Here is a 23946-nt window from a genome sequence, read left to right on the forward strand (position 1 = left end):
CTGTCTCTAGGGCTGTCACCGTGAGGAGCTGCACCGGGTTCATTTAGGTCACTGAGGACCCGAGGCCACCTCCCAGAGTCCCAGGCAAAATCATTCATTAGAAATACGCAGGCAAAATAAGGGGAAATGCTCCACAGCAAATGAGGTTCTGCTGCACCAGGCACCTCTCAGAAAATGCTCCGGTGTGGGTTTAACACACTGGGTGGTGCCCTGGCCCGTGTGGCCCAGTTGATTGGATATCAACCAGTAACTGGAAAGGTAGAGTGTTCGAGTCCCCATCAGGGAACATGCCCGGGTTGCAGGTTCGGTCCCTGGCCAGGGCACATGTGAAAGGCAACAGCTGGATGTTACTCTCTAACGTAATGTTTCTCTCCCTCTTTCTCCCTCCCTTCCCCTTCTCTGAAAATAAATAAATAAAATCTTTAAAATTGTTTTTTTTTTCAAAATCAGCTTTCCTTCAGAAAAAAATAAAACTGGCTAGCACCATTGAGAGTTTGCTTCTGGGTCTGTCCTTAGTTTGACTTAAATAAACTCTTATAAAGTGAAAAAAAAGGAAAAGAAAAAGAAAAAGAAAACCTTGCCCTGCCTGGTGTGGCTCAGTGGATTCAGCACCAGCCTGTGAACCAAAGGGTTGTGGGTTCAATTCCCAGTCAGGATGTGTGCCTGATTTGCAGACCAGTTACCCAGTACAGAGTGTGCAAAAGGCAACCACACATTGATGTTTCTGTCCCTCTCTTTCTCTCTCCCTTCCTCTCTCTCTAAAAATATATAAAATCTTAAAAAAAAACCCAAAAAACCCAAACCCCGAAACCACCGGTTCTGTCTTCTTAGCTTTCCACACATAACCTAGACATACAAAACGCTATTTTAAAATGTCCTTCCCAAATAATACAGTTTTAATAATTCCACTGCCGACCTGTTACAATTAGGTTTTCCCCAACACTTATGGAAGGTGGGGGTCCTGAGTAAGGCAGATGTCCCCTGGCCAGGGCGTGTCCCATGACAGGCCCGGCTCTGAATTACGCCCTGGTTCCTGGGCCCAAGGGGGCTGCCTGCCCACAAATGTGTCCATAGCTGTGGCCCAACCCCTGACACACGTGGAACAGGGTCCAGATGCCACCCCACAGGTGCTCCACAGTAAGCAGCTGCCAAAGGTGACTTGTGGGCAGCAGCCCCCTGGGGCTCTGTGCTTGCTGTGCAAACTGAAAGGATGGTTGCCTCTCGTGCACGTTGCAACTGGGCACTTAGCAGCACAGGCGTGTGCCCTGACTGGGGATCGAACTCGCAGTGTGGCACAATGTTCACAGCCTGGCAGGCGGGGGGGGGAATACATGGGAACAGGCGGCGGCGCCAGCGCTGTTCCCTCGTCATGGACATTCGACTGTGTTGTGTAGATTCGGGGAACAGAAGGCCAGGCTGCCACGTGGCGCCTCTCATCAGTCACGCCCTTCAGGGCCCCACAGGCGACTCTGGCCTGAGACTTTCATCTTCACCAGGTCGCATTGGTGACCCAATGCCAACGTCCTGATCTGGCAACTTTGTCTTCGAAAACAAGACCCCTGCTGGCAGGCCAGGTGGCAGGTGGCCTTGGACAGCCGGATGTGCTCCATCCTCAGTGACTGGGGGTGAGGGTGCCCCCCCCACGGCCGCCTCTGTGGGCGGGGCCTCAGACCCGAACCTGCATCCCCAACTGCCCGCGCAGCTTTCCTTCATGGGCGTGGCGCGCCTTTCAGGAAACAGCAGTACACCAGAAGGGCGGAGCTTGCACCATCCATCTCAGACCCTGACCTTTCGACCTTCACCTGAGGTCCTCCCTCACCGCGGAGGCCCCGCCCCTGCAACGTCAAGGACCCTGGGGCTCCCAAAGGAGCGCGGGCCGCTCAGTGGACAGCTTCCGTCGTTCCCTTTGAGAAATCTCTGGGAAATGCCATAAAAAACAATGAAACGCTAGATAATCAGGCCCTGGCTAAGCAGCACAGTTGGTTAGAACATCATCCAGATACATCAAAGTTGCAGGTTCGATCCTCAGTCAGGGCACATACAATAAGCAATCAACAACTGCATCAATAAGTGGAACAACAAATCAGTGTTTAAAAAATAAGAAGTAATTTTTAAAAACTTAAAAAATACAAAATCACAATTTCCTACGTGGCCCCAGTTGGACCCCAGCCCTTTCCTCAGCCTGCTGACCAGGTTCTCCTGCAGTCTAGCTTTGCAGATGCCAGTTCCAAACACAAGGCAAAACGATTTAAGGAAAAGTCACAGAAATTCATTTCAAAGGTTCCGAATGGGCCTGCGACCTGGGGGATGCGGTGGTGGCCCCGAGGCCACCCTGTCACACACCCTGGGGCCCGGCACCGGAACTGCGGCGCGCTCACCGGTTGGTGGAGCCGTTGTAGCAGTAGTTGGGCAGGAAGTCGTAGTTGAGCTCCCAGAAGACGTGCAGCGTGATCCTCCCGTAGGGCGCAGACACGTTGTGGTTGGCCTCCCGGAACATGGCGTCGAAGCTGTCCAGCGTCAGGTACCGGCTCAGCAGCTTGTGGGTCATGCGGTTGATTTCCAAGAGGCCGTCCAGCTCCTGCGGGGCCACGGGGACAGAAATGAGGGTGGACCTGGGCCCGGGCAGTGGCCGCCATTCCCCTCAGGTGCAGCAGCACTCGGGGGTCGGGGGTGGGGGGAGAGCGCCGGGCACACCGAGGAGGGGTCCGCGCGCCAGGCCTAGACCGCACGCGGCAGGAGCCAGGGTGGGGACAGGAGCGTTCCTTTCACGCCTAAACCTCTCACGCCCCGTCTGCTTCCTTTCGATGCCCCTCCACACCATGGTTGCTCCCTCAGGGCCATCGCCTTTCTGCTCTGTGATCACTTCTGCACTGCCACCACTGGCCTCCGGCTGCCCACAGCACAGAGGCCATTTGGATGTGTGCCCTGCACACCAGGCCTCAGCCTGAGTCGTTTTCCCTAACGCACCCAGACCTGCTCAAAGGCACAACGTTTGGCAGAGTCAGCAGGGACAGTCACAGTCAGCTCAGGAAACCTGCCGAGCTCTGCTCTGTCCCCTGCACCACGTGGCAAGGAGACCCTGGCTGGTCCGAACTCAGGTGCGCTTGGTGTATGACACACGCCAAGTTTTAAAAACCAGGCGTGAGACAAAGGATGTAAAACATCCATGTCAATATTTTTATAATAGGTACATGTTAGGTTGTGAATTATTTATTACATTGGGTTAAATAAAACTGATTATTAATTTCACCCACTTTTTTCCTTTTCTAATGTAACTACAGGTAAATTTAAAATGACCTATGGGGCGTGTACGATACACATATTTTTAATGGCTTTTAATTTTAAAGATTTATTTATTTTTAGAGAAAGGGGAAGGTAAGGAGAAAGAGAGAAACATCAATGTGTGGTCAGAGGTACAAGGACTGGTCACCTCTCTACTGCCCCCTACTGGGGACCTGGCCTGCAACCTAGGCATGTGCCCTGATTGGGAATCAAACCAGCAACCCTTTGGTTTGCCGGCTGGCAGTCAATGCACTGAGCCACACCAACCAGAGATGTTTTCCGTTTTTTAAAGTCATACCCACAAAAACACTTCTGAGACCAATGCCCAAAAGCTTAGTGCCCATGTTCTCTGCTATGCTTTTTATTGTTTCGGGTCTTACATTCAAGTCTCTACCCCATCATGAGTTAAGTTTTGTGTGTGGTGTAAGACAGTAGTCTAGCTTCACATGGTGGCCCAGTTTGTCCAACACCATTTACTGAAGAGACTTTCCTTTCTCCGCTGTATATTCCAGATTCCTTTGTCCTAAATCAATTGCCCAAACTTGTACAGGTGCATTATGTGGGGCGATGTTGTCTGTCTGTTTTACTGGGATAACCACACTGTTTTAATTCCTATATCTTTTAATACAATTTGAAACCAGAAATGCGATCCCTCCACCCTTGTTATTTTTTTCTCAGAAACGCTTTGGCAATTGAGGTTCTCCTGTGGTCCCATATAAATTGGAGAAATTTTAAATCAGTTTTTTGGGAAAATGTCATTGGGTTTTGGATAGCGACTGTATTGAATCTGTAGATTGCTTCAGATAATGTGGGCATTTTAACAATGTTAATTCCCCAAATCCATGAACATGGAATATAATTCCATTTCTTGTGTCGTCTTCAATTTCTTTCTAAAATGTCTTACAGTTTTCAGTGTACAAGTCTCTCACCATCTTTAAGTTTTATAGTGATTGCAAATGAAATTGTTTCCTTCACTTCTACTTCGGGTAGTTCATTGTTAGCATATAAAAATGCAACAAATTTTGGTGTATTAATTTTGTCTACTGCAACTTTTATCTGTTTATTTCTAATAGCTTTGTAATGGAGTCTTTAGGATTTTCTATGTATAAAAATCATGTCAACTCCAAATAGTGAATTTTACTACTTTCTTTCCAACATGAACGCCTTTTATTTCTTTTTCTTGCCAAATTGCTATGGCTAGGACTTCCAGTACTATATTAAATTATAAGGGTGAGGCTAGGTTTTCTTGTCTTGTTCCTAATCTTAAAGGAAAAGCTTTCAGGTTTTTCACCAATGAGCATATTGCTAGCTGTGGTTTTGTCATATGTGGCAAAGATACTTTCCTTTGATACCCATTTTATTGAGTGTTTTTTAATCATAAGTGGACTTTGTATCTTGTCAAACATTTTTACTGGTCTCGACAGATACAGTATCTTTGCTTGTGTTAATATGGTGCATTACACAGACTGACTTGTGGATGCTGACTCATCCCTGCATCCCTGAAATGAATCCCTCTTAATCGTGGTGGATGATCATTTTAATGTATCATCGCATTCTTTGATAGTATTTTGTTGTGGATTTTTGCATCAATGTTCATCAGAGAAACTGGCCTGTAATTTTCTTCTGTTATCCCTGCCAGGTCTTGGTATCAGGGCAATTTTGGCCTCAAAACAAGTTACAAAGCACGCCCTCCTCACAAGTTTTTTCAAAGAGTTTGAGAAGGACAGTTATTAAATCTTTTAATGTTTTGTAGAACTCAGCAGTTAAGTCACATGGTCTTGGATTTTGTTTTATGGGGAGGTTTTTGGTGGGCGTTTCAACTTCCTTGCTAGTTATCAGTCTAGTCAGGTTTGCTAATTCTTCATGGTTCTGTCTAGGAAGGTTGTACGCTTCTAAGGATTTCTCCACTTCTTTTAGGTTGTCTAATTTGGTGGTGTATAGCTTTTCCTAGTATTCTCTTATGGCCGTGTTTCTGTGTATCCACTTTGTCTTTCATTTCTAATTTTATTTGAGTCTTCTTCTTAGTAAGTAGCTAAAGTTTTGTCAATTTTATCTTCTCAAAAAACCAGCTCTTTGTTTCATCCATTTTTTTCCTATTTTTAATCACGATTTCATTTACTTTCATTTCCTTCCTTCTGCTCACTTTGGGCTTTGCTTGTTCTTGTTTTTCTAGATCCTTAAAGCGTATTGTTAGATTGTTTGAAAATTTTCTTGCTTCTTGAGGTAGGTCTGTACCGATATAAACTTTTCTTAGTATAACTTTTGCTGCACCCCACAGATTTGAGTATGTTAGTTTCATTTTCACTTGTCTCTATGCATCTTTTGATATCTTCTTTTATCTCCTCATTCACCCAATAATCGTTTTGTGGCATCCTACATATTTGTTTAATCTCTATATATTTGTGATTTTTTCCAGCTCTCCTCTTGTAGTTGATTACCAGTTTCATATTGCTGTGGTCAGAAAAGGTGCTTGATATGATGTGAATCTTCTTAAATTTATTGACTTGTTTTGTGTATAAACATGTGGTCTATCCTAGAGAATGTTCCTGGTCTCCTGTGTCACTCAAGGCTATTGTTTCCTTGTTGACTTTGTCTGGATGATCTACCCATTGATGAAAGTGGGGTGTTCAAGTTCTCCACTATTATGGCATATGGTCAATTCCTCTTTTGATCTGTTAATAATGGCTTTGTATATTCTGGTGCTCCAGGTGGAGTACATATATATTAATAAATGTTATGTCCTCTTGGTGGATTGTCCCCTTTATAATTTTTAAATGTCCATCTTTGTCTCACGACCTTTTTTTGTCTTGAACTCTTTCATCAGCTGTAAGTGTGGCTATACCATTTTCTCTAGATACCATTTGGTTGAAGCATCATATTTAACCCCTCACTTTGAGCTTCTGTTTGTCTTGAGAGCTAAAAAGAGTCTCCTGAAGGTGAAACATAGTTGGGTCTTTTCTTTAAAAAAAAGATTTTATCTACTTATTTTTAGAGAAAGGGAAAGGGAGGGAGAAAGAGAGGGAAAGAAACGTCATTGTGTGGTTGCCTCTCACACACCCCCTACTGGGGACCTGGCCACAACCCAGGCATGTATCCTGACTGGGAATTGAACCAGCAACCTTTCCGTTCCCAGGCTGGAGCTCACCACTGAGCCACACCAGCCAGGGCTGTTCTTTTTCATCCATCCAGCTACTCTTTTCCTTTTGATGCTGAGTTCTGTCATTCACATCTAGAGAGATTACTAATGTATACAAGGATGTACTATAGCCAATTTATGCTTTGTTCTCTGGTTGGTCTGTACCTCCATTGTTCCTTCTCCTTTGTGTTCCTGTCTGCTACTCGAGTTTGATTGTTTTCTAGAATGATTTTCTCTGCTTTTTCTTTTTTTATGTTCCATGTCTCTGATCTGGATTTTTGTTTTGTGGTGACCAGGTCTGCATGAAATATCTCACAGTTAAGATAGTCTTTTTTCATCTAATTGCATCTTATCTTTGTTCACCTGTACAAGTTCAGTCCTCTTCCTCCTCCCCTTTACGTTTTTGTTGTCACAAATTAGCTCTTTTTATGGTGTGTGTTCACTGCCAAACTGTAGTACCTATAGTTATGTTTAATGCTTTTCCCCCATAACCTTTAAAATTGTTTAACATGCTATTCATTTTTTTTTTTTAGGATTTTATTTATTTATTTTAGACAGAGGGGAAGGGAGGGAGAAAGGGAGAGAAACATCAGTGTGTGGTTGCCTCTTATACACTCCCTACTGGGGACCTGGTCTGCAACTCAGGGATGTGCTGACTGGGAATCGAACCAGTGACCCTTCAGTTAACAAGCTGGCACTCAATCCACTGAGCCACACAAGCCAGGGCTCTGCTTCATACCTTAAAGATAATGATGCTGGATAAAGTATTCTTGGGTGGTGATTGCATTCTTTCAATATTTTGAATACATTTTTCCTCTTCTCAATACTGTATGGTTTCTACTGAGACATATGATAATCTGATTATTTCTTTTGTAGGTGACTGTGTTTTCTTCCCAGATACCATGAGAATTCTTATCATTAACTTTTGATAGTTTTAATACGTGTCTTGGAGAAGGTCTTTTGTTAGTGAGATAATTAAGTCATTGTATCGGGTTGGCTAAAAAGTTCATTTGTTTTGTTCCATATGATGGCTCCAGTAGTGCTTAGTTGTCTTTAATGTCATTTGAAACAGTTTTGTTAGACTGTATTGTGACAGCTGTCATATCAGCGTGCACTTAAAACAGAGCTTATCGAAATTGTTGAATTTTTGTGCAGTCATTTTAATATTGAAGATGGAAGAAGATACACATTTTCGGCATATATGTTTACTTATTAAAAGAAAGGTAAAAATGCCACTGAAATGCAAAGGTTTGTGCAGTGGATGGAGAAAGTGCTGTGACTGATCGACCATTTCAAAAGGGGTTTGTGGTACTATTGGCATTCTGGCCAAATAATTCTTTGCTAGAGTCTATCTTACACATTGGAGGATGTTGAGCGGCACCCCTGGCCTCTGCCCACTAGAAGCCAGTAGCGGAGAGAGCGATGTACTGAAAATAGCCCAATCAACGAAGTTACTGGTGACGATAGAAAATGTGTCTTGTATTTCATGGAAAAAACTAAACAACCATTTTGGCCAGCTCGGTACTTGCATGTCCTCTTCCTACCCCAGGCTTGGAAAATTCTTGTCCCTCATTTCTTCGAATAGGCTCTGTGTTCCCTTTGGTTTCTCTTCTCCTGGGCCACCCACTGTCCCTATGCTGCTCCTTCTAATGGAGGCAGATGGTTCTCAGAGGGTCTTAGTTCTCTTCTTAGACCCGAATCCTTTCAGTTTCACTCTTTGAGCTGGCTAGTTCATTTTTCCATCTGGACCACTATTTCCTAGTATTCTTCATCACATTTATTGAGTTCTTCAGCTCCATAATTTGTTTCGTTCTTTTTTTTTTTTCTCAGAGAGAAATGAAGGGAGAGAGGAAGCGAGAGAAACATCGATGTGAGAAAGAAGCATCGGTTGATTGCCTCCCCTACATGCCTGGACCAGGGATCGAACCTGCAACTTTTTGGTTATGGGACAATGCTCCAACTGAGCCACACCATCCAGGGCTCATTCTTTCTTATAGTTTCAATCTTTTTGGTAAAGTATGCTTTTCTTCATTAATTCTATTCCTGGGCTCAGTCAATGGCCTGTCTCAAGTTTTCCTCATGATTGCCATTTTGAACTCTCTGTCATTCAAATTACAGACTTCCCTGACTTTGGGTCCAGTTTCTGGAGACTTGTCACTTTCTCTAGTACCACACTGCTTTGGTTGTTCACAGTACTCCAGACTATCCATCTGCCAAGGTGTCTTAGGTAGTTTAGTTTTTCATCTTGACAATACTTCAGGTTGATAAATAGGTCTTTCTTTGGTTTTCCAGTAGATGGCGCTGTAGTGCAAGTTTTTACGTGTATTTTCTCGTACATGTTCTTCCTGCAGCTCCAGGGTTGTGTGTGTGTACGGTGGGTGGGTGGGGCATTGCTGTGGCTGTGGGACTCAGTGCCTGGAGGACTCGGTGGAGGTGTTCCTGCTGTGTCCAGGTTGCCTTGGCATCAGGACACAGCCGCTGTGGCAGGGGGAGGGGGTGTGGCAGGTAGTGGGGAGTTGGGTTCATGAGCGAGCCTACAGCGCTACTTCCTTATTCCTCATGAGCACAGAGCTGTGGACATATTTCCTCTGCTGCTACTGGCTTCTGCCGCCAAGGTGGGAGAGGAGGCCAGATTATCAGGCATCAACACCACCCTCCACCGTGGAGCAGTGTGTGGGCCACACCTTCATTCCTCCACCACTGTCTGTGGCCAAGGAAACACACCTGCAGACCATGTCTGACACCCCCCCCAGCCTGCCTCCCCTACCACTCCGATATACCACCTTCAGACGCACCGATGTATCTGCCCCTCAGTGTGTCTGTGTGCTGAGCAGAGAAACCTTGGCTGGATAACAGTTGCCCAATCTGTTGCAACTTCAAGGGCAGATACAAGGGAGGGCACGTAGGCACGAACCTGACATTACTGTCCAACACACAACTTTTAATGTTCACTCCATCCTGTGCCCTGGTTTCCTTCTTCAGGGACCCTATGGTATGTATGTTGGACCTTCATTGACCATGTATGATATAACGTTCTCTCAAATCCTCTTTGTCTTCATTCCTTTTTGATTTTCAAAACTTTTTTCCTTTCATGCTTTTGCCATGATGAGAGGTGTGACTGATTCAAGTCAGGGATTATTGATTCTTCAAAGTCAACTTACAAATGTAAATAGCAAGAGCAGATGCTAAAAACAAGATACCCAGGATAGGCAAAGCTTAATGGATCTCTATGCAAAAACTGAGCATATCCTTGGCTCACTTTATCAATAAGAACAGAAGTCAAATCAGTCAGCATCCTTGTGATTCGTCTCCAGCAAATCCACTCAGCCTGAGGAAGGAAAGAGCACTTACGACGATTGAGGTCAGGTCCTCACTTTCAAACCGTCCAATTGCTAGTTCCAGAGACTTGTACATGGCCACCGAAACGCGCTGGGTAATCAGGCGATTGAGGTCGATGGACCTGCCCAGGAGCTGGGGTGCAGGGAGAGAAAAGTGTCAGCAACAGAAACAAGCACGGATATGTACGTATCTCCGCCCTAGTGGCTGCTTCTAAAAGATAAGACAAATAATGCACACAATTTAAAAACAAAAGCCCTGGCTGGTGTGGCTCAGTGGATTAAGCACTGGCCTGGGAGCCAAAGAGTGGCCAGTTCAATTCCCAGTCAGGGCACACGCCTGGGTTGCAGGCCAGGTCCCCAGTAGGGGGTGTGTAAGAGGCAACCACACACTGATGTTTCTCTCCCTCTCTTTCTCTCTCCTTTTCCCTCTCTCTAAAAATAAATAAAAAATAAAATTTTAAAAAAAAAGAAAGAGAAGATGAACAGTGTGGTTTTATCCTCTGCACTAGCCAGGAGAAAGCTCCTCTCTGACACCTCTGACCTGACGGGCATTTCTCATTTCTCAGAACTTCTTTTTAAAAAAATCCTCACCTGAAGGTACGTTTGTTGATTTTCAGAGAGCGAGGAAGGGAGAAAGAGAGAGAGAAACATCAATATGAGAGAGAAACATGGATTGGTTTCCTCTTGTACTTGCCCTGACCAGGGATGGAACCTACATCCTAGGCATGCGCCCTCAGTGGGAACAGAACCTGCAACCTTTCGGTGTGCGGGACAATGCTCCAGCCAGCTGAGCCACCAGCCAGGGCTCGGAGCTTCTTCTCAAGTTCTGGCATCTGGGCTCCCAGACAGGAGCCAAGGCCTCTGGCCCCATACCTGCCCCGGGAGCGGGGAGCAGAGCCGGAGCACAGCGCTGGAAGCTTTCCCTTTAGTTTCAGGTTATCTAAGAGAAAGCTCTTGTTTTTAAAATCTTTTTTAAAGATTTTATTTATTTACTTTTAGACAGCAGATAAGGGAGAGAGAAAGGGAAGGAGAGAAACAATGTGGGAAAGATACATCATCAGTTTCCTCTCACGCACCTCCTACTGGGGACCTGGCCCGCAACCCTGGCACGTGCCCTGATAGGGAACTGAACCTGTGACCTTTCAGTTTGCAGCCTGGCACTTACTCCACTGAGCCACAGCAGCCAGAGGTATCTTTAAAATCTTAAAGATTTAATAAGATGTTCCCACGGTCATATAACATACTGCCATCTATTAAAAGCCAGTGAACTCTATGAGTTCACTTCAAAAGTTACCTGCAGGTCACCATGCCAGGAAGGGCTTTGCTTACCTGCACGTGCCTCTGTTTGAGGAGTGTCTCGTAGCGGTTGGAGGGCGGGAGGTGGATCGCTGCCCCTTGGTTCTTGCATTCGGATCGTAACCGTTTATCAAGAAGCAAACTAGAAGGGAAGGCAGAGGGGACGTTTCTCACTTGCTCTTAGTTTCAATGCATATATCAGATCAACCTACCCAAGGCTTCCTAGGCAAACCACAAACCACATACTCACCTTCCGGCCATAACCTTATAATATGCAAATATCTGATCTGCCAACTTGTAAACAAACTGGTCAAAGCACAGATTCACCTAAAAAACAAAATAAGCGGACATTCCACTGTGATTCCCTGAATCAAAATCAAATAACACACTTAAAAAATATCTTTTGCCCTGGCTGGTGTGGCTCAGTTGGATTGAGCATGGGCCTGTGAGCCAGGGGGTTGCAGTTGGATCCCCAGTCAGGGCGCATGCCTGAGTTGTGGGCCAGGTCCCCAGTAGAGGGCGTGGGAGAGGCAACCACACACTGATGTTTCTCTCTTTCTCCTTCCCTTCTCCTGTGTTTGAAAGTAAATAAATAAAACCCTTAAAAAAAAAGAAAAGAAAAGATCTGCAACCCCGTGGCCACTGCAGCACTATTCCCAACAGCCAAGATGCAGAAGCAGCTTGTCTGTTCACATATCACCAGACACTTGGGTGTGGGCTGTCCAGTGTAAAAGCGCCTCACCCAACAGCTTATACTGTTTGTTGTTTGTCTCACACACATCGATGTGAGAAAGAAACATCCATTGGTTGCCTCCACAAGCGGTGACCAGGGATCGAGCCTGCAACCTTTTGGCTATGAGACGCAGCTGCAACCTACTGACCCACCCGGCCAGGGCACAGATTACTGTACTTTGCCGTGCATAATGCACACCCACGTTTTTGTGCGCATTATACACAGGATTATATCATTATTATACCTGCGGTATGTAATCATTATAATAAGCACCCTTATTTTTCCCTAAAAAATTTGGGCAAAAAGGTGTGCATTATACACAGCAAAATACAGTATATTGTAAGACTAACTGACACGTGAATAAATGCACAGAGAAAAGTGCAGACAGAGGATTAGCCCCAATTATCAATTCCAAAAGCTCATTCTACTGTTCAAACCTCACTGTGTTAGAAAGTTTGCTTCCTTGATGCTCAGAACCAGAAAATTACAAGAAAGCTTGTTTAAGGCTTTCCTGGGCTCTCACCTCCGCCTCGATTTCGTCGTAGAGAAACTGCTTGTTGAACTTGGTGAGGGCGTAGTGGGCACTGTCATTGTACAAGTCCAGCGAGTAGAGGACATACCTGCGGAGGGCAGGCGGTCAGCCGGCCTTGCTCACGGAGCCTCCCCCGCCCCCGCCCAGAACCACCACTGCTCTGCTCTCATGGGTTGTGGGAGGAGAGTCAGTCACGTGGCTGAGACGCTCTCAGCCACGGCAGCTCCTGCAGGGCCCCGCCCATGCACCACGCACACCAGCCGCCCTGAGCCGGACTCGGGGACACAGGCCGCTCCGACAGGCCGAGGCCCCAAGCTCCGGCACCTCCTGCCTTACCCTGTTTCAAAGAGTTTTACCACAAGAGGGAGTATTTTTTATAACCACAAAAACTAGTGATTTTCTTAGTTTTAAAAGTGAATTATTCCTAATAAACATCGTGTACAATGTTTAAAACATCAGCGTTTGCATCAAAACAAGACCCAGTTTATTTTCTGTGTGCTCTAAATTAAGCAAAAATGCTGTCATAAAAACAAAACGAAAGGAACAATAACAGTAATACAATAATAATAGTAATGATAAAAAGAGTGAACTGCCCAACTTAAAAAGAAAAACACAGGCCCTATCTCCCATGGATGACCACAAGCGCCCACAGCGTGGTGGAAAGACCCACGTCTGCACAAAAGGCGGCGACCAGAAATTTCCAGAAGGCCCCTTGGAGGGTGTGAGGCTGCCCGTGTAGCAGGGGGAGGGCCGTGTGAGCAGCAGAGCCGAGCCAACCCCAGCAGGGCAACCCCAAGGCACAGCGCACGCCAAGGCGCCTGCATCCGCCCACCCAGGTCCCTACAAGACAAGACTGCCCCGTTTTCTACTAGTTTCTCTTCACGGATTTCCTAATTCGAATGTCTCTGACCCCTGCCCAGGCCCTGAGTTCTGACCTCAAAACAAAGCTGTGCAGTCAACCCTTCCTCTCCCCAACTCACCTGGTTGGAGGTTGTGCCCGGCGCAAGGCCAGGCCACATCTCCTGTCCCCCATTCCCAGCTGAGTCCCCAGCCTCACCGGCCTAGACCCAGTGGCAAGTGCTCCCACGTGAGCTCAACTTTCCTCAAAACCCACGAAACCCATGACCTGTATTAACCTCTGAAATCTCAGCCAAGAATGACGCCGCCGAATGAAGTGCCGAACACAGGCCCCTCCCCTGCCTTCCGCCCCCAAAGGCCACCAAAGACCCAGGTCCCCGCGGACACTCACTCCATCATGGACGCCTCCTTGGTCTCCAGGATGTGGTCCGTCAGGATCCAGGGCATGGACATCTCGATGGGGAACTGCATCCTCCGGCCCATCGTCAGCTCCAGGAAGAACTCACGGAACCACAGCTGGGACAGGTCGCAGCACTGCTGCAGAGTTTCTTGGAGGACACAGACAGCAGCGTGTCCGTCTGTGCCACGCCCCACAGGCTCGGCAGACAAGAGACGGACAGGACGGGGCCCGTGCCGGGCGTGGCGCCTGCGCAGTCAGCCCCGAGCCATGCAGGAGAGGGTGTGAGCAGACGGGGTCCCGGGGTGCCTCACGCTAGGGACGGGCCACCCTGGGCAAAGCCACCCTGGACTGTGCTCGCTCGCCCAGGGAAAGAACAGAGTCGGTGTCCAGCCACCATGGGCCCAGCAGAACACCTGTGCCCACAAATGGACCTAAGTTACCCCTGTGAACCCCTGGGGAGACTGGGAGAAAAAAACGGTCCTTTTGAAAAGGAAAAATAAACCAGAATTACTTTATTTTACTTAGGATTAAAACATAGCATTACTCAATGCAGGTTTATCTTATGCAACATGGAGATGTTTATTCTTCTAAGTCTCTGTCCTGTGCCCTGGCTAGGTCTGGTCGCTCAACTGGTTGGAGCATCGTCCTTGTGACTGAAGGTCACGGGTTCGATTTCCAGCCAGGGCACATACTCAGGGTGTGGGTTCAGTCTCTGGTTGGGGCACATGAGAGGCAACCAGTTGATGTTTCTCTCCCTCTCTCCCTCCCTCTCAAATTAATACTCATATTAGGATGAGGATTAAAAAACAAACCTGTCTTATGATGGAGTGAAAAACAAAAAGCTGCTATTAACTGCAAACCTGCAGCACCCCAACCAAGCCAAGAGACCCGCTCTGAGCGTCGGCCATGACACAGGGGCAAACGTGGACAACTCACGGTGACAGAGGGCACCTGCCTGGCACCCTGGTCAAGGTGCCCAGCGTCACCCCGGGCCGGCGGCCTGAGTCTGGTCACCACCACGTCGCACACCTCACTGCCCGAGGGGTCTATTTCTGTGATCCGCCCCTGTCTTGGTCCTGAACCAGGTGACAGATTCTTTTTGCCTGGTTTTGGTCCCTGGGTGGTTACTAGGACTTTGTGGTCAGGTAGAAGGGCAGCTACGGCCCCCCGGCCCCCACGCTCCTGAAGCCACCCCGCTCAGGGGGAGCCCCTGGCCGGCCATGCGTTTACAGTGACAGGTGAGGGGATGCCACGAGGGTCACGACACGCGTCGCCACCGGGGTGTGAGGGGGCCACAGCAGGGGACGGTCAGGCAGGCGGAAGCGTTCTCGACGGTGTTAGCGGTGTTAGAACATGCTGGGCCGGGTGCGGGGCCGCAGCCTCTCTTACCACTGAAATTTATCAAGTGAGTGTAGAAGAAGGACTCTCGATGGAATTTTTCTATGTCCAAAATCGTGGGCCCTTCAAGGCTACTTCTCAAAGTTTTCTTGGAACCACTTTTGTCCGCAATGAGGGACTCTAGCATGGTTCTCACCATGTAAAGCTGCGTTATCCAAGGGAACATTCGCGGGGGAGAAAATACACACGGTACATTAGTTGCGCCGACCTGCCATCGCCCAACGCAGCGCTGTTCCTGATCCGGGCCGGGCCGGGCGCCCGCGCCTCTACGGGGGGCTGGGCGCCCACCTACGTGGCCGCGCGGCTGCTGCCTGGGAGGAAGGACCTGCGCGGAGCCATCGCTTCCGTGCGCGGAGATGGACAAGATAAACGAACGATGTCTTACCACCGAAGGTTAAAAGAGGCGGATAGGTGTAGGACTGCCTCAGAAACGCGTTAACCACATGCAACAGCCTTTCCATGCCCAGAGACTTGAGCTGCCGCAGCAGCTCAGCAGAGCTCAAGGACTCCGCCATGGTGCGCACCAGGTACAGCTAGACGTGGACAGACACGGGGGAGAGGCGGGAGAGAGGCGTTAGTCACATGACACGCGGAGCGGGGACACGCACACGGGACGGACATGGACGGGCCTTCCTCCCAGACCCTGCGCATTTCGCTGGCGGCCAGCACCACGCTTCGCTGGTAATTCTCGGAGTTTCTGGCAGAAGAGACCATTAAAGTCCCAACAGAGAGGTGACAAGAAGGGCCAAGCCCCCAAAGAGGAGGAGTAAAGCAGAAGGGCGTACAGTCAGGTGTGAGTCAGAAAAAGCTGCCGCACTTGGGGGGGTGGGGAGCGGGGACCCGCGCAGGGGCAACAGAGAACAGCAGCAGTGACTAAGTCTGGGGACACACAAAAGTAACATTTAAAAACTTTGCCAAGTTTGATATTTAAGAAGGATCTTTCCTGGCCCAGTGTAACATTATAACCATGCACAGAAATACCCCCCTGGATACAACCCCCCAGAAACGGCGTCGATGCAGACAGGCTGTCACCCGCACTTTGGACACGGGAGTCAAGACAGCCAAAGAAGTTCAGCATGCAAATGACTGAACCCGACAGCCCCAGGGGCACCCTGGCCAATGTCCCAGGCTCACAGGGGCCAGGAACAGAGTGTCAGACAGGACACGGGCAGTACTCGATCTGCCCGGGCAGGCGCAGGTGGCAGCACTGCACTCCCAGCCTCGCTGCCCGACTGCCCGGCTCAGGGCTGGCCCACGCGGAGGGAGGGGGAGGGGACAGGCAGAAGCAGAGGGGAGCAGGGGGACAAGAACCTGCGTGCTGGAGGGTCCCACGGCGCGCCGGGGCACTTTAATGTCGAAGCCGCTTTTGGGGTCTTTCTCGCCCCGGAGGGCCGGGTCGTTGAAGGGCTCATGGCCTGTCTCCCAGTCGCACACGGTCTTCCTGATGGCCTGCAGGACGCTAGAGAATGGGGTGCACGGCGCTGACATCGTCGGGACAACGATGGTCACGGCCTCTCCCCACCTGACACACAGCTCTCACACAGTAATGCCCCTGGGGGGGGGGGGAGCCAGGGGGAATGAGGTGCTGGACCAATTCCCCCGGAAATTTAAAAAATAGGTTGTTCCGCCCTGGCTGGTGTGGCTCAGTGAGTTGAGCACCAGCCTGCGAACCGGAAGGTCCCAGGTTCAATTCCCCGTTAGGGCACAGGCCTGGGTTTGTGGGCCAGTTCCCAGCAGGGGGTGCACAAGGGGCAACCACGCATTGATGTTTCCGTCCCTCTCTTTCTCCCTCCTTTCCCCTCTCTCTAAAAATAAATAAAACCTTAAAAAAAAAAAAAACAGGTCGTCCCGTTGGGGACACCACTAGGCCCAGAAGATCTGACGGGGTTGTAATTTGCATCCATTAGCCCGGAAGTGAAGTTTTGTTTTCTGAACAGTGAGTCATGTTTAGTGCGGCAGGACCACAGCTCACAAACACCCATTGTAGGAGCTGACACGTGACCTCCCAGCAGCTGGACGCCGTTTCCTAACAGGAACGTGAACTCACCTACACAACCGGGGTAGCGGGGCCTGTGTCCCTAACTCACGCAGCACGTGTGCCCCGCCCCCTGGCTCCGCAGGCGCTGCACCCACGGCAGACGCACCAACGCACCTGTCCTGATCAGCTCACAGGGAAGGTGCCAGGTGACAATGGAGCTATTCAAGTTACCCAGACCACCCTGCACTTTGCCACGTCATGAGCATCCCACTGTGGAACACACGAGCACTTCATTAACGTTAAACCCCACACCACGCCAGGGGACTAATACACCAACTATGAAGCAACGCAATGAAATCAATGCACTTGAGAACCCTGTGAGCTCCATTTGACAAAGGTGTCTCTAAAAGACAACTTTAGCCCAGGGCAGGGGCGTGGTGTGGTGTGGCTCAGTGGACTGAGCACCGGGCTCCAAACCAAAAGGTCCCTGGTTTGATTCCCAGTCAGGGCACATGCCTCAGCTTGCAAGCCAGGTCCCCAGTAGGGGGCACCAGAGAGGCAACCATACATTGATGTTTCTCTCCCTCTCTGTCTCCCTCCCTTCCCCTCTCTAAAATCTTTTTTTAAAAAAGAAAAAGGCTGACCATGGCAAAACTAGCTCAGGACTGCCACAGGTTCTCGGCAACATCCTATAGTTTCTGACCATTTCTGTCCAGTTTGTAGGACAGGCCAAAGGGGACAGAAGCAAAAATACTGAAAGCAACACACTGAGATGGGAGATGGAATGCTGGGCTGCGTGTCCCCACAGGCCCGGGGATCAGAGTCCTCAGGCAGATTCTGAGACACCCACACCCGGCCCTGAGGTGCAGGCACCGTGGTCCCTGGGTCTCCAGACTGCATGGACACCGTGCCATTGATTTACTGCAGGGGGCTTTTCAGAGTAGTAACTGGACCCTTGCCTTATACTTGGATGGAATTTACCAAATGGTATCTGGAGGTTAGAATTAAATGTGCTGAACATATTGGGTTGGCCAAAACACTCGTTTGGTTTTTTCCGTAACAGGGGCTTGAGTAGTGATATTGAATATGGAAGAAAATACGCAATATATTTGGCATTATGCCTTATTATTTCAAGAAAGGTAAAAACGCAACTGAAATGCAAAAATATATATATTTTACAGTGTACGGAGAAGGTGCTATGAATGAAGAAACAAGTCAAAAGTGGTCTGTGAGTGAAGTTCTGTGCTAGAGATTTCTCACCGAACGATGCTCCGCAGGCCGGATACACCAGGTGAAGTTGACAGCAATTAAATCGAGAATAATCAACGTTCTACCATGCAGGAGATAGCCAGCCTACTCAAAATATCCACATCAAAGAAGTTATTGGTGAACATGAAAAATGTGTTTTTCTTTTACGGAAAAAACCAAAAGGACTTTCTGGCCAACCCCACAGCTATGAAAATGCCAATTCCTGGCCGTGGAAACCCACGCCGATACTCTCGTCTCGGACTTGGAGCGTGCGGGGGCGCTGACCTCTGAATGACGTTCTTTTTCTTCTTGATGGCCTGCCGGAGCGGCTCACGGAGCGTGACCTGGGCGAAGTCCTGCAAGGCGGCGTAGACGGTGTGCCGGATGGCGTGGTTGAACACGCTCTCCATCCTGCCCATCAGCACCTGCAGGCCCTTGATCATGGCGATCACCTGCAGGGACACGCAGCTCTTGGGGGCCTGATGGGAGGTGGCCTGCCCCCTGCCCGCCCCAAATGGCCGCCCACCCTCCCACTGCCTGAGCGCCTCCTTGGATTTGTCTAGTGAATTTGTATTGCTTTCTGAAGTAAAAGAGAAATTTCTGTTTTAAAGAAAGGAAATTCTCCAATTCAAATCCAAGTGGGATTCAAATTTCACCCCAATCTGAAGGAAAGTGAAATACATTAGAATGTATGGGGTGTAGGGAAAGGTCACTGAAAGGTCAACTGTGAGATTTAGAGGCGTACATTAGAAAACAAAAAAAAAGCTTGAAAACAGTAATAATCTAATATTCACCAAATTTTCTTTAATCCTCTCCTGAGGATATGTTTACTGATTTTAGAGAAAGAGGAAAGGAAGGGAAGGGGAAGAGAGAGAGAAACATCGACATAAAAACGCCGGAGGGCCCTGGCTGGCATAGCTCAGTGGATTGAGCGCGGGCCTGCGAACCAGAGTATCGCGGTTCGATTCCCAGTCAGGGCACAGGCCTGGGTTGCAGGCCAGGTCCCCAGCAGGGGGCATGCCAGAGGCAACCACACATGATGTTTCTCTCCCTCTTTCTCCTTTTCCCTCTCTAAAAATAAATAAATAAAATCTTTTAAAAAAATCTACGAAAAGATTCTAATATTTACATGAAGATACAAAGGACATGAATCTCCAAGGAGCTCTTACAAACAGAAAGATTTGCTTTTGTTAAAGATTTTATTCATTTATTTATTTTTAGAGAGGGGAAAAACAGAAGGAAAGAAACATTGAATCGGTTGCCTCTTATGTGCCCCCAGCTGGGGACCTGGCCTGCAACCCAGGCATGTGCCCTGACTGGGAATCGAACCTGCAGCCTTTCAGTTTCCAGGCCAGCAGTCAATCCAACTGAGCCACACCAGCCAGGGCATAAGATTTCTTAAAAAGGGCAGGAAAAGTACAACCACCAATAAAAGGAAGCTGGCAGTGAAATGAAGGGCCCGCCACCCAGCAGGAGAGCGGAGCAGGGGACTCAGCTCTCAGCTGCTGGGACTGCTTCTCGCCCGTGTCACAGCTCCCAGGCGCCTGCCCCGCCCCAGAGGAGTTATCAGCTGAGACCAGGAACCCGCAGCCTGTTTTATTCCGTTGGGCAACTGTGACAAGGGCCACCCTACCCAGAAGCAGTGACAAGAAATAGGCAGTTAACTGGAGTCTTTGCCTCCGCCTTGGAAAGGGAAGACGACGTGCAGGGGAGACGATGTGCGGCCAGAGTCACAGGAGGAAGAGAGAGCGGACCGAGCTCACCTCCACCAGGGCGAACTTCTCCTCGCTGGTGTAGTTGTAGCGCGTGGCACGCTCGTACTCCTCGGCGTTGTCGGGGCAGTCCTTGTTGGAGTACTTGTCGGTGGGGTGCACAAGCTTCCACGAATACTGGGGTGGGCGGGGAGAGGGGAGACACACGGCCGACTGCAAAACGCTGAACGTGTGCAAAATGCTGGTTGCGTGTGAGGCAGCCAGAGAGACAGGAGCAGAGGAGCAAGGATGGGCCAGGTACAGAAGGTCGCCAGGCCGAAGAGCCCCGGGGCCAAGGACGACTGTAAGGTGGGACCTCCCCCCAGGGTGGCCTTTCCTCCCCGGGGACATCGCTGGTCATAGAGCTTTAGACCCCCTGTCGCTAGGCACGGGTAGACCCCCTGAGAGGGGAGCAAGGGGGCTGGAGAGCAGCCCCACGCAAGCCCCTGCAAGACCACTCCCTCCGGCATTCAGCCCTCAGGACTACGAGGTCTGACCCACGTCCAGCAACCTCGGGAACAAAGCCTCGGGGCTGCGGCCCACAGAGAGAGCTCCGGTCAACCTGGAGGTGCCATCTGGGCCTCAGTGAATTTCAGCTCCAGGCCCAGAAAAGCGGCGAGGCCAGGCCAGGCGGGTGACACCATGACTGATGTCAGGACCAGCCGTGATGACTGACGACCCCCTGCCCCGGTGCCAACTAATCAGTGGGGACCCAACCCCGAGGAAATACACCTGGAAAGCTGATGAAGGTTCTATGGGGGTCCTCCCCTGAGGCCTCCCCTAAAACCCCTGCCTTTGGAAAATGGATAAAACCCCTTAAGACCATGGCTCTAGGGCGCGCATGCGCTCTTCCCCCACAAGCCGCGCCTTCCCTGCTCCTTCCCGGACACATTTTTCTTTACCTTTCTTTCTCCTAAGCTCCAAAGGCCCTTCCTTCACCTCTGTAACTTTTCTTCTAGCTCTGTGAGTTTCTAAACTTTCACTTGTATTTGAGTTCCTTGGCTGTGAATTCTCTCCCATCTCAATTCAAGAGCTGAGGTTGCCCAACTGAGGTCTAACATGTGGTGCAGTTGGCTGCTGATGTCCTGACGCGCTGGCCACAGTCAAAGCCACGAAAACAGGTGGCCAAAGCAAGGCCCCCGGGGCCGAATCCGGCCCTCTACCTTGTCTTATCTGGCTGGGCACCTTGTTTCTATCCTGCAGCAGCAACAAGCTCCTTGCCCCTAGTGAAGGAGTAGTTACATTTATACAGTCCTAACATTGCATTGGGCCCTTTGAAGGCAACCATAAGGCTGACGTGGCCCCCAGTGACAATGAGTTTGACACCCCTATACTAAAAGGTCTTCCTTCTACTATTTGCTGCATCTGAAAATTACACACACACACACAGAATCTATCTCCATAAAACCAGTCTTGCCATGGGAGTACAGGTTTAAGAAATATATCAGAGATATAAGAAATACATGAGGGAAAATGGCCTGGGTATTTTGTGTGGAATATCTAAAAATCTAAGTATCTCATCACCGTTTAGAAAAAGGATTTGCCTTTCAAATGATTATATCCTCATTCAATATAAAATTTGTCTAAGGAAAATAAACAAAAAAAGATCACCCATGACTTACAGGAATGCAAATCTTTATGTGGCACCAGAAACCATTTGACAAATGCCATACAAAAAAACTGATGGCTGCAATTCCAGAGAAAATTCTCTTTAAAGAAATGCAAATTTGCCCAGGCTGGTGTAGCTCAGTGGATTGAGCATGGACCTGCGAACCACACAATCGCAGTTCAATTCTCAGGGCACACGCCTGGTTGCAGGCCAGTTCCCAGCAGGAGACTCACGAGAGGCAACCATATATTGATATTTCTCTCCTTCTCTCCTTCCCTTCCTCTCTAAAATAAATAAAATCTTTAAAAAAGAAAAGAAAAAAAGAAATGCAAATTTGCCCTGGTCGATGTGGCTCATTGGATTGAGTGCCGGCGTGCACACCAAAGGGTCGCTGGTTCGATTCCCAGTCCTGGCACATGCCTGGGTTGCAGGCCAGGTCCCTGGTAAGAGGTGCATGAGATGAAACCACACATTAATGTTTCCCTCTCTTCCTCTCTCCCTTCCCCTAAAAATAAATAAACAAAATCTTAAAAAAAAAAAAGAAATGCGAATTCAAAATCACCATAATGGTACAAAGTTAAGTCCATTACTGTTTTAACAGATGCAGCCATTTAGTTGTTAACACACATAAATGAAATACATGTTGAGTCGTCTTCCATTTAAACTGATACCTAACCTTATTTCTAGAGCCCAAAATAAAAAGCCCATTTATTCTTGATCCAAAGGCCAAAGTTAATGCAGAAAAAATATCATTTAGTCAATTTCTTGAGGAGTTTGGGTAGAAAAACAATTGTAACCGACTGGGGGCGGGGAGGGGAGCCGCTTCTCTGCACCCCGCAGTGTCCCCTCTCCCGAGCTGGGTGCCTACCACTTCCATCACGTGTGCACTCCACTGTGAGAGCAGCTGCAGGCCCTGCAGGGCCAGGTCGAAGAGCTTCCGGTACTCAGCATCTGTCTTCTGCGCCTCCTGGCGGCCCGAACCTGTGACAACCTAGAGAACCCCAGGGGCGTCAGGAAGTCGGCCCACATCCAGAAAAACCAGCCCTGTGTTTGCCCCGGACCCATCCAGCTCAGTCCAGGAGCCCACGCCAAAGATGCTGTCCCCCAAACATGCAATGATGGGGCGCACCAGCCTTCCCTGCAGCAGAAGGCGGTGACCATGTCCATGCCCAGCCAGCACGGACTGAAATGCTTCCTGTCTGAAGGTCTCAGACTAACGGCTCCGGCCACCGACATGCTAATGACCTCGTGATTCTGCCGGAGGCCTGAGCAGCCCAGGCATCTCAGGGAAGAGTTGGGGAAACAGGCAGGAAGTAATGACTCAGAGCAGCAGGGGACTGAGAAACATTCTGCTTTTCCTGGCAGCGCTTCTGGGGCCCGGCTGTCTGCAGTTCCAGCCACTTCTGCCTCAGGCGGCCTCCCTTCCCATTACAGAAGACGCCTGACTCTGCGCTCTCTCAAAATGGAGTTGAGAAGCAGTTCCCCCATCTTCACAAGCTAGGCCTTCTCAACCAATGAAGCTTTATCCCCTGCTCCAAATTTTGAGCTAGTGAATACGGGCCTGTCTCCAGAAGCATAGAGCACAGGATGTGGCAGGCTGTGCTGTTAGAATAGGTGGCTAGATATTAATGAAGGGAGCAAAGGGAATCAAACATTACATATCTGGTTGGTCAAAAAGTTCGCGTTGTCTTCTGTACGATGGCTCTAGTAGTGCTTAGTTAGTTGTCTTTAAGGTCATTTGGAACAATTTTGTCAGACTGGATTGTAACAGCTGTCTTATCAGTGTCCTTTTTTAAAAAATTATCAAAATTGGTGAATTTTCGTATAGCCATTTTAGTACTGAAGGTGGAAGAAAGCACATTTGCAGTGTACTATGCTTTACTATCTCAAGAACGGTAGAAACACAACTGAAACGCATCAAAAGTCTTGTGCAGTGTATGGAGGAGGTGCTGTGACTGATCGAACGTGTCAAAAGTGGTTTATAATGTTTCCTGGTAACACTGACATTTTGGCCAAGTAATTCTTTGCCGTGGGGCTGTCTCAAGCACTGGGAGATGTTTCGCAGCGCCCCTGGCCTCTACCCACTAGCAGCCAATAGCGGGAGAGAGCCGACATACTCAAAATGGCCAAATCAACAAAGTTATTGGTGACAATGAAAAACGTGTCTTCTATTTATGGAAAAAAATGAAAGAGACATTTTGGCCAACTCGATACAATAAACTGGGGAGCTGAGTCAGACAAGAAGCCTGCTTGTTAGGGCGCTGCAGCACTCACAGGGTCCCCGGGGGGACGTCTGTACCCTCGCTCTCAGGACCTACTCCTCTGGGAAGGATCGTCAGCGGTCAATATCCTGGGTTAATGAGCTAAAACAATAGTTAGGAAATTCC

At 48.8% G+C, this 23946-nt stretch overlaps 1 protein-coding gene across 1 annotated transcript in view; it reads right to left on the bottom strand.

The window, feature by feature from the left end:
* Window positions 1–23946, bottom strand: part of CYFIP1 (cytoplasmic FMR1 interacting protein 1) — a 68133-nt gene that overhangs the window by 19390 nt on the left and 24797 nt on the right. Inside the window, 12 exon segments of the mRNA XM_053658818.1 lie at window positions 2379–2578; window positions 9770–9889; window positions 11086–11194; window positions 11303–11379; window positions 12309–12405; window positions 13567–13723; window positions 14965–15241; window positions 15243–15506; window positions 16285–16432; window positions 18485–18651; window positions 19963–20088; window positions 22428–22550. Of these exon segments, the coding sequence (XP_053514793.1) occupies window positions 2379–2578; window positions 9770–9889; window positions 11086–11194; window positions 11303–11379; window positions 12309–12405; window positions 13567–13723; window positions 14965–15241; window positions 15243–15506; window positions 16285–16432; window positions 18485–18651; window positions 19963–20088; window positions 22428–22550 (1865 nt within the window).

The sequence above is a fragment of the Artibeus jamaicensis genome, unplaced genomic scaffold (genome assembly GCF_021234435.1).
Source record: "Artibeus jamaicensis isolate MK-2021 breed Jamaican fruit bat unplaced genomic scaffold, CSHL_Jam_final scaffold_612, whole genome shotgun sequence".
Classification (NCBI taxonomy): domain Eukaryota; kingdom Metazoa; phylum Chordata; class Mammalia; order Chiroptera; family Phyllostomidae; genus Artibeus; species Artibeus jamaicensis.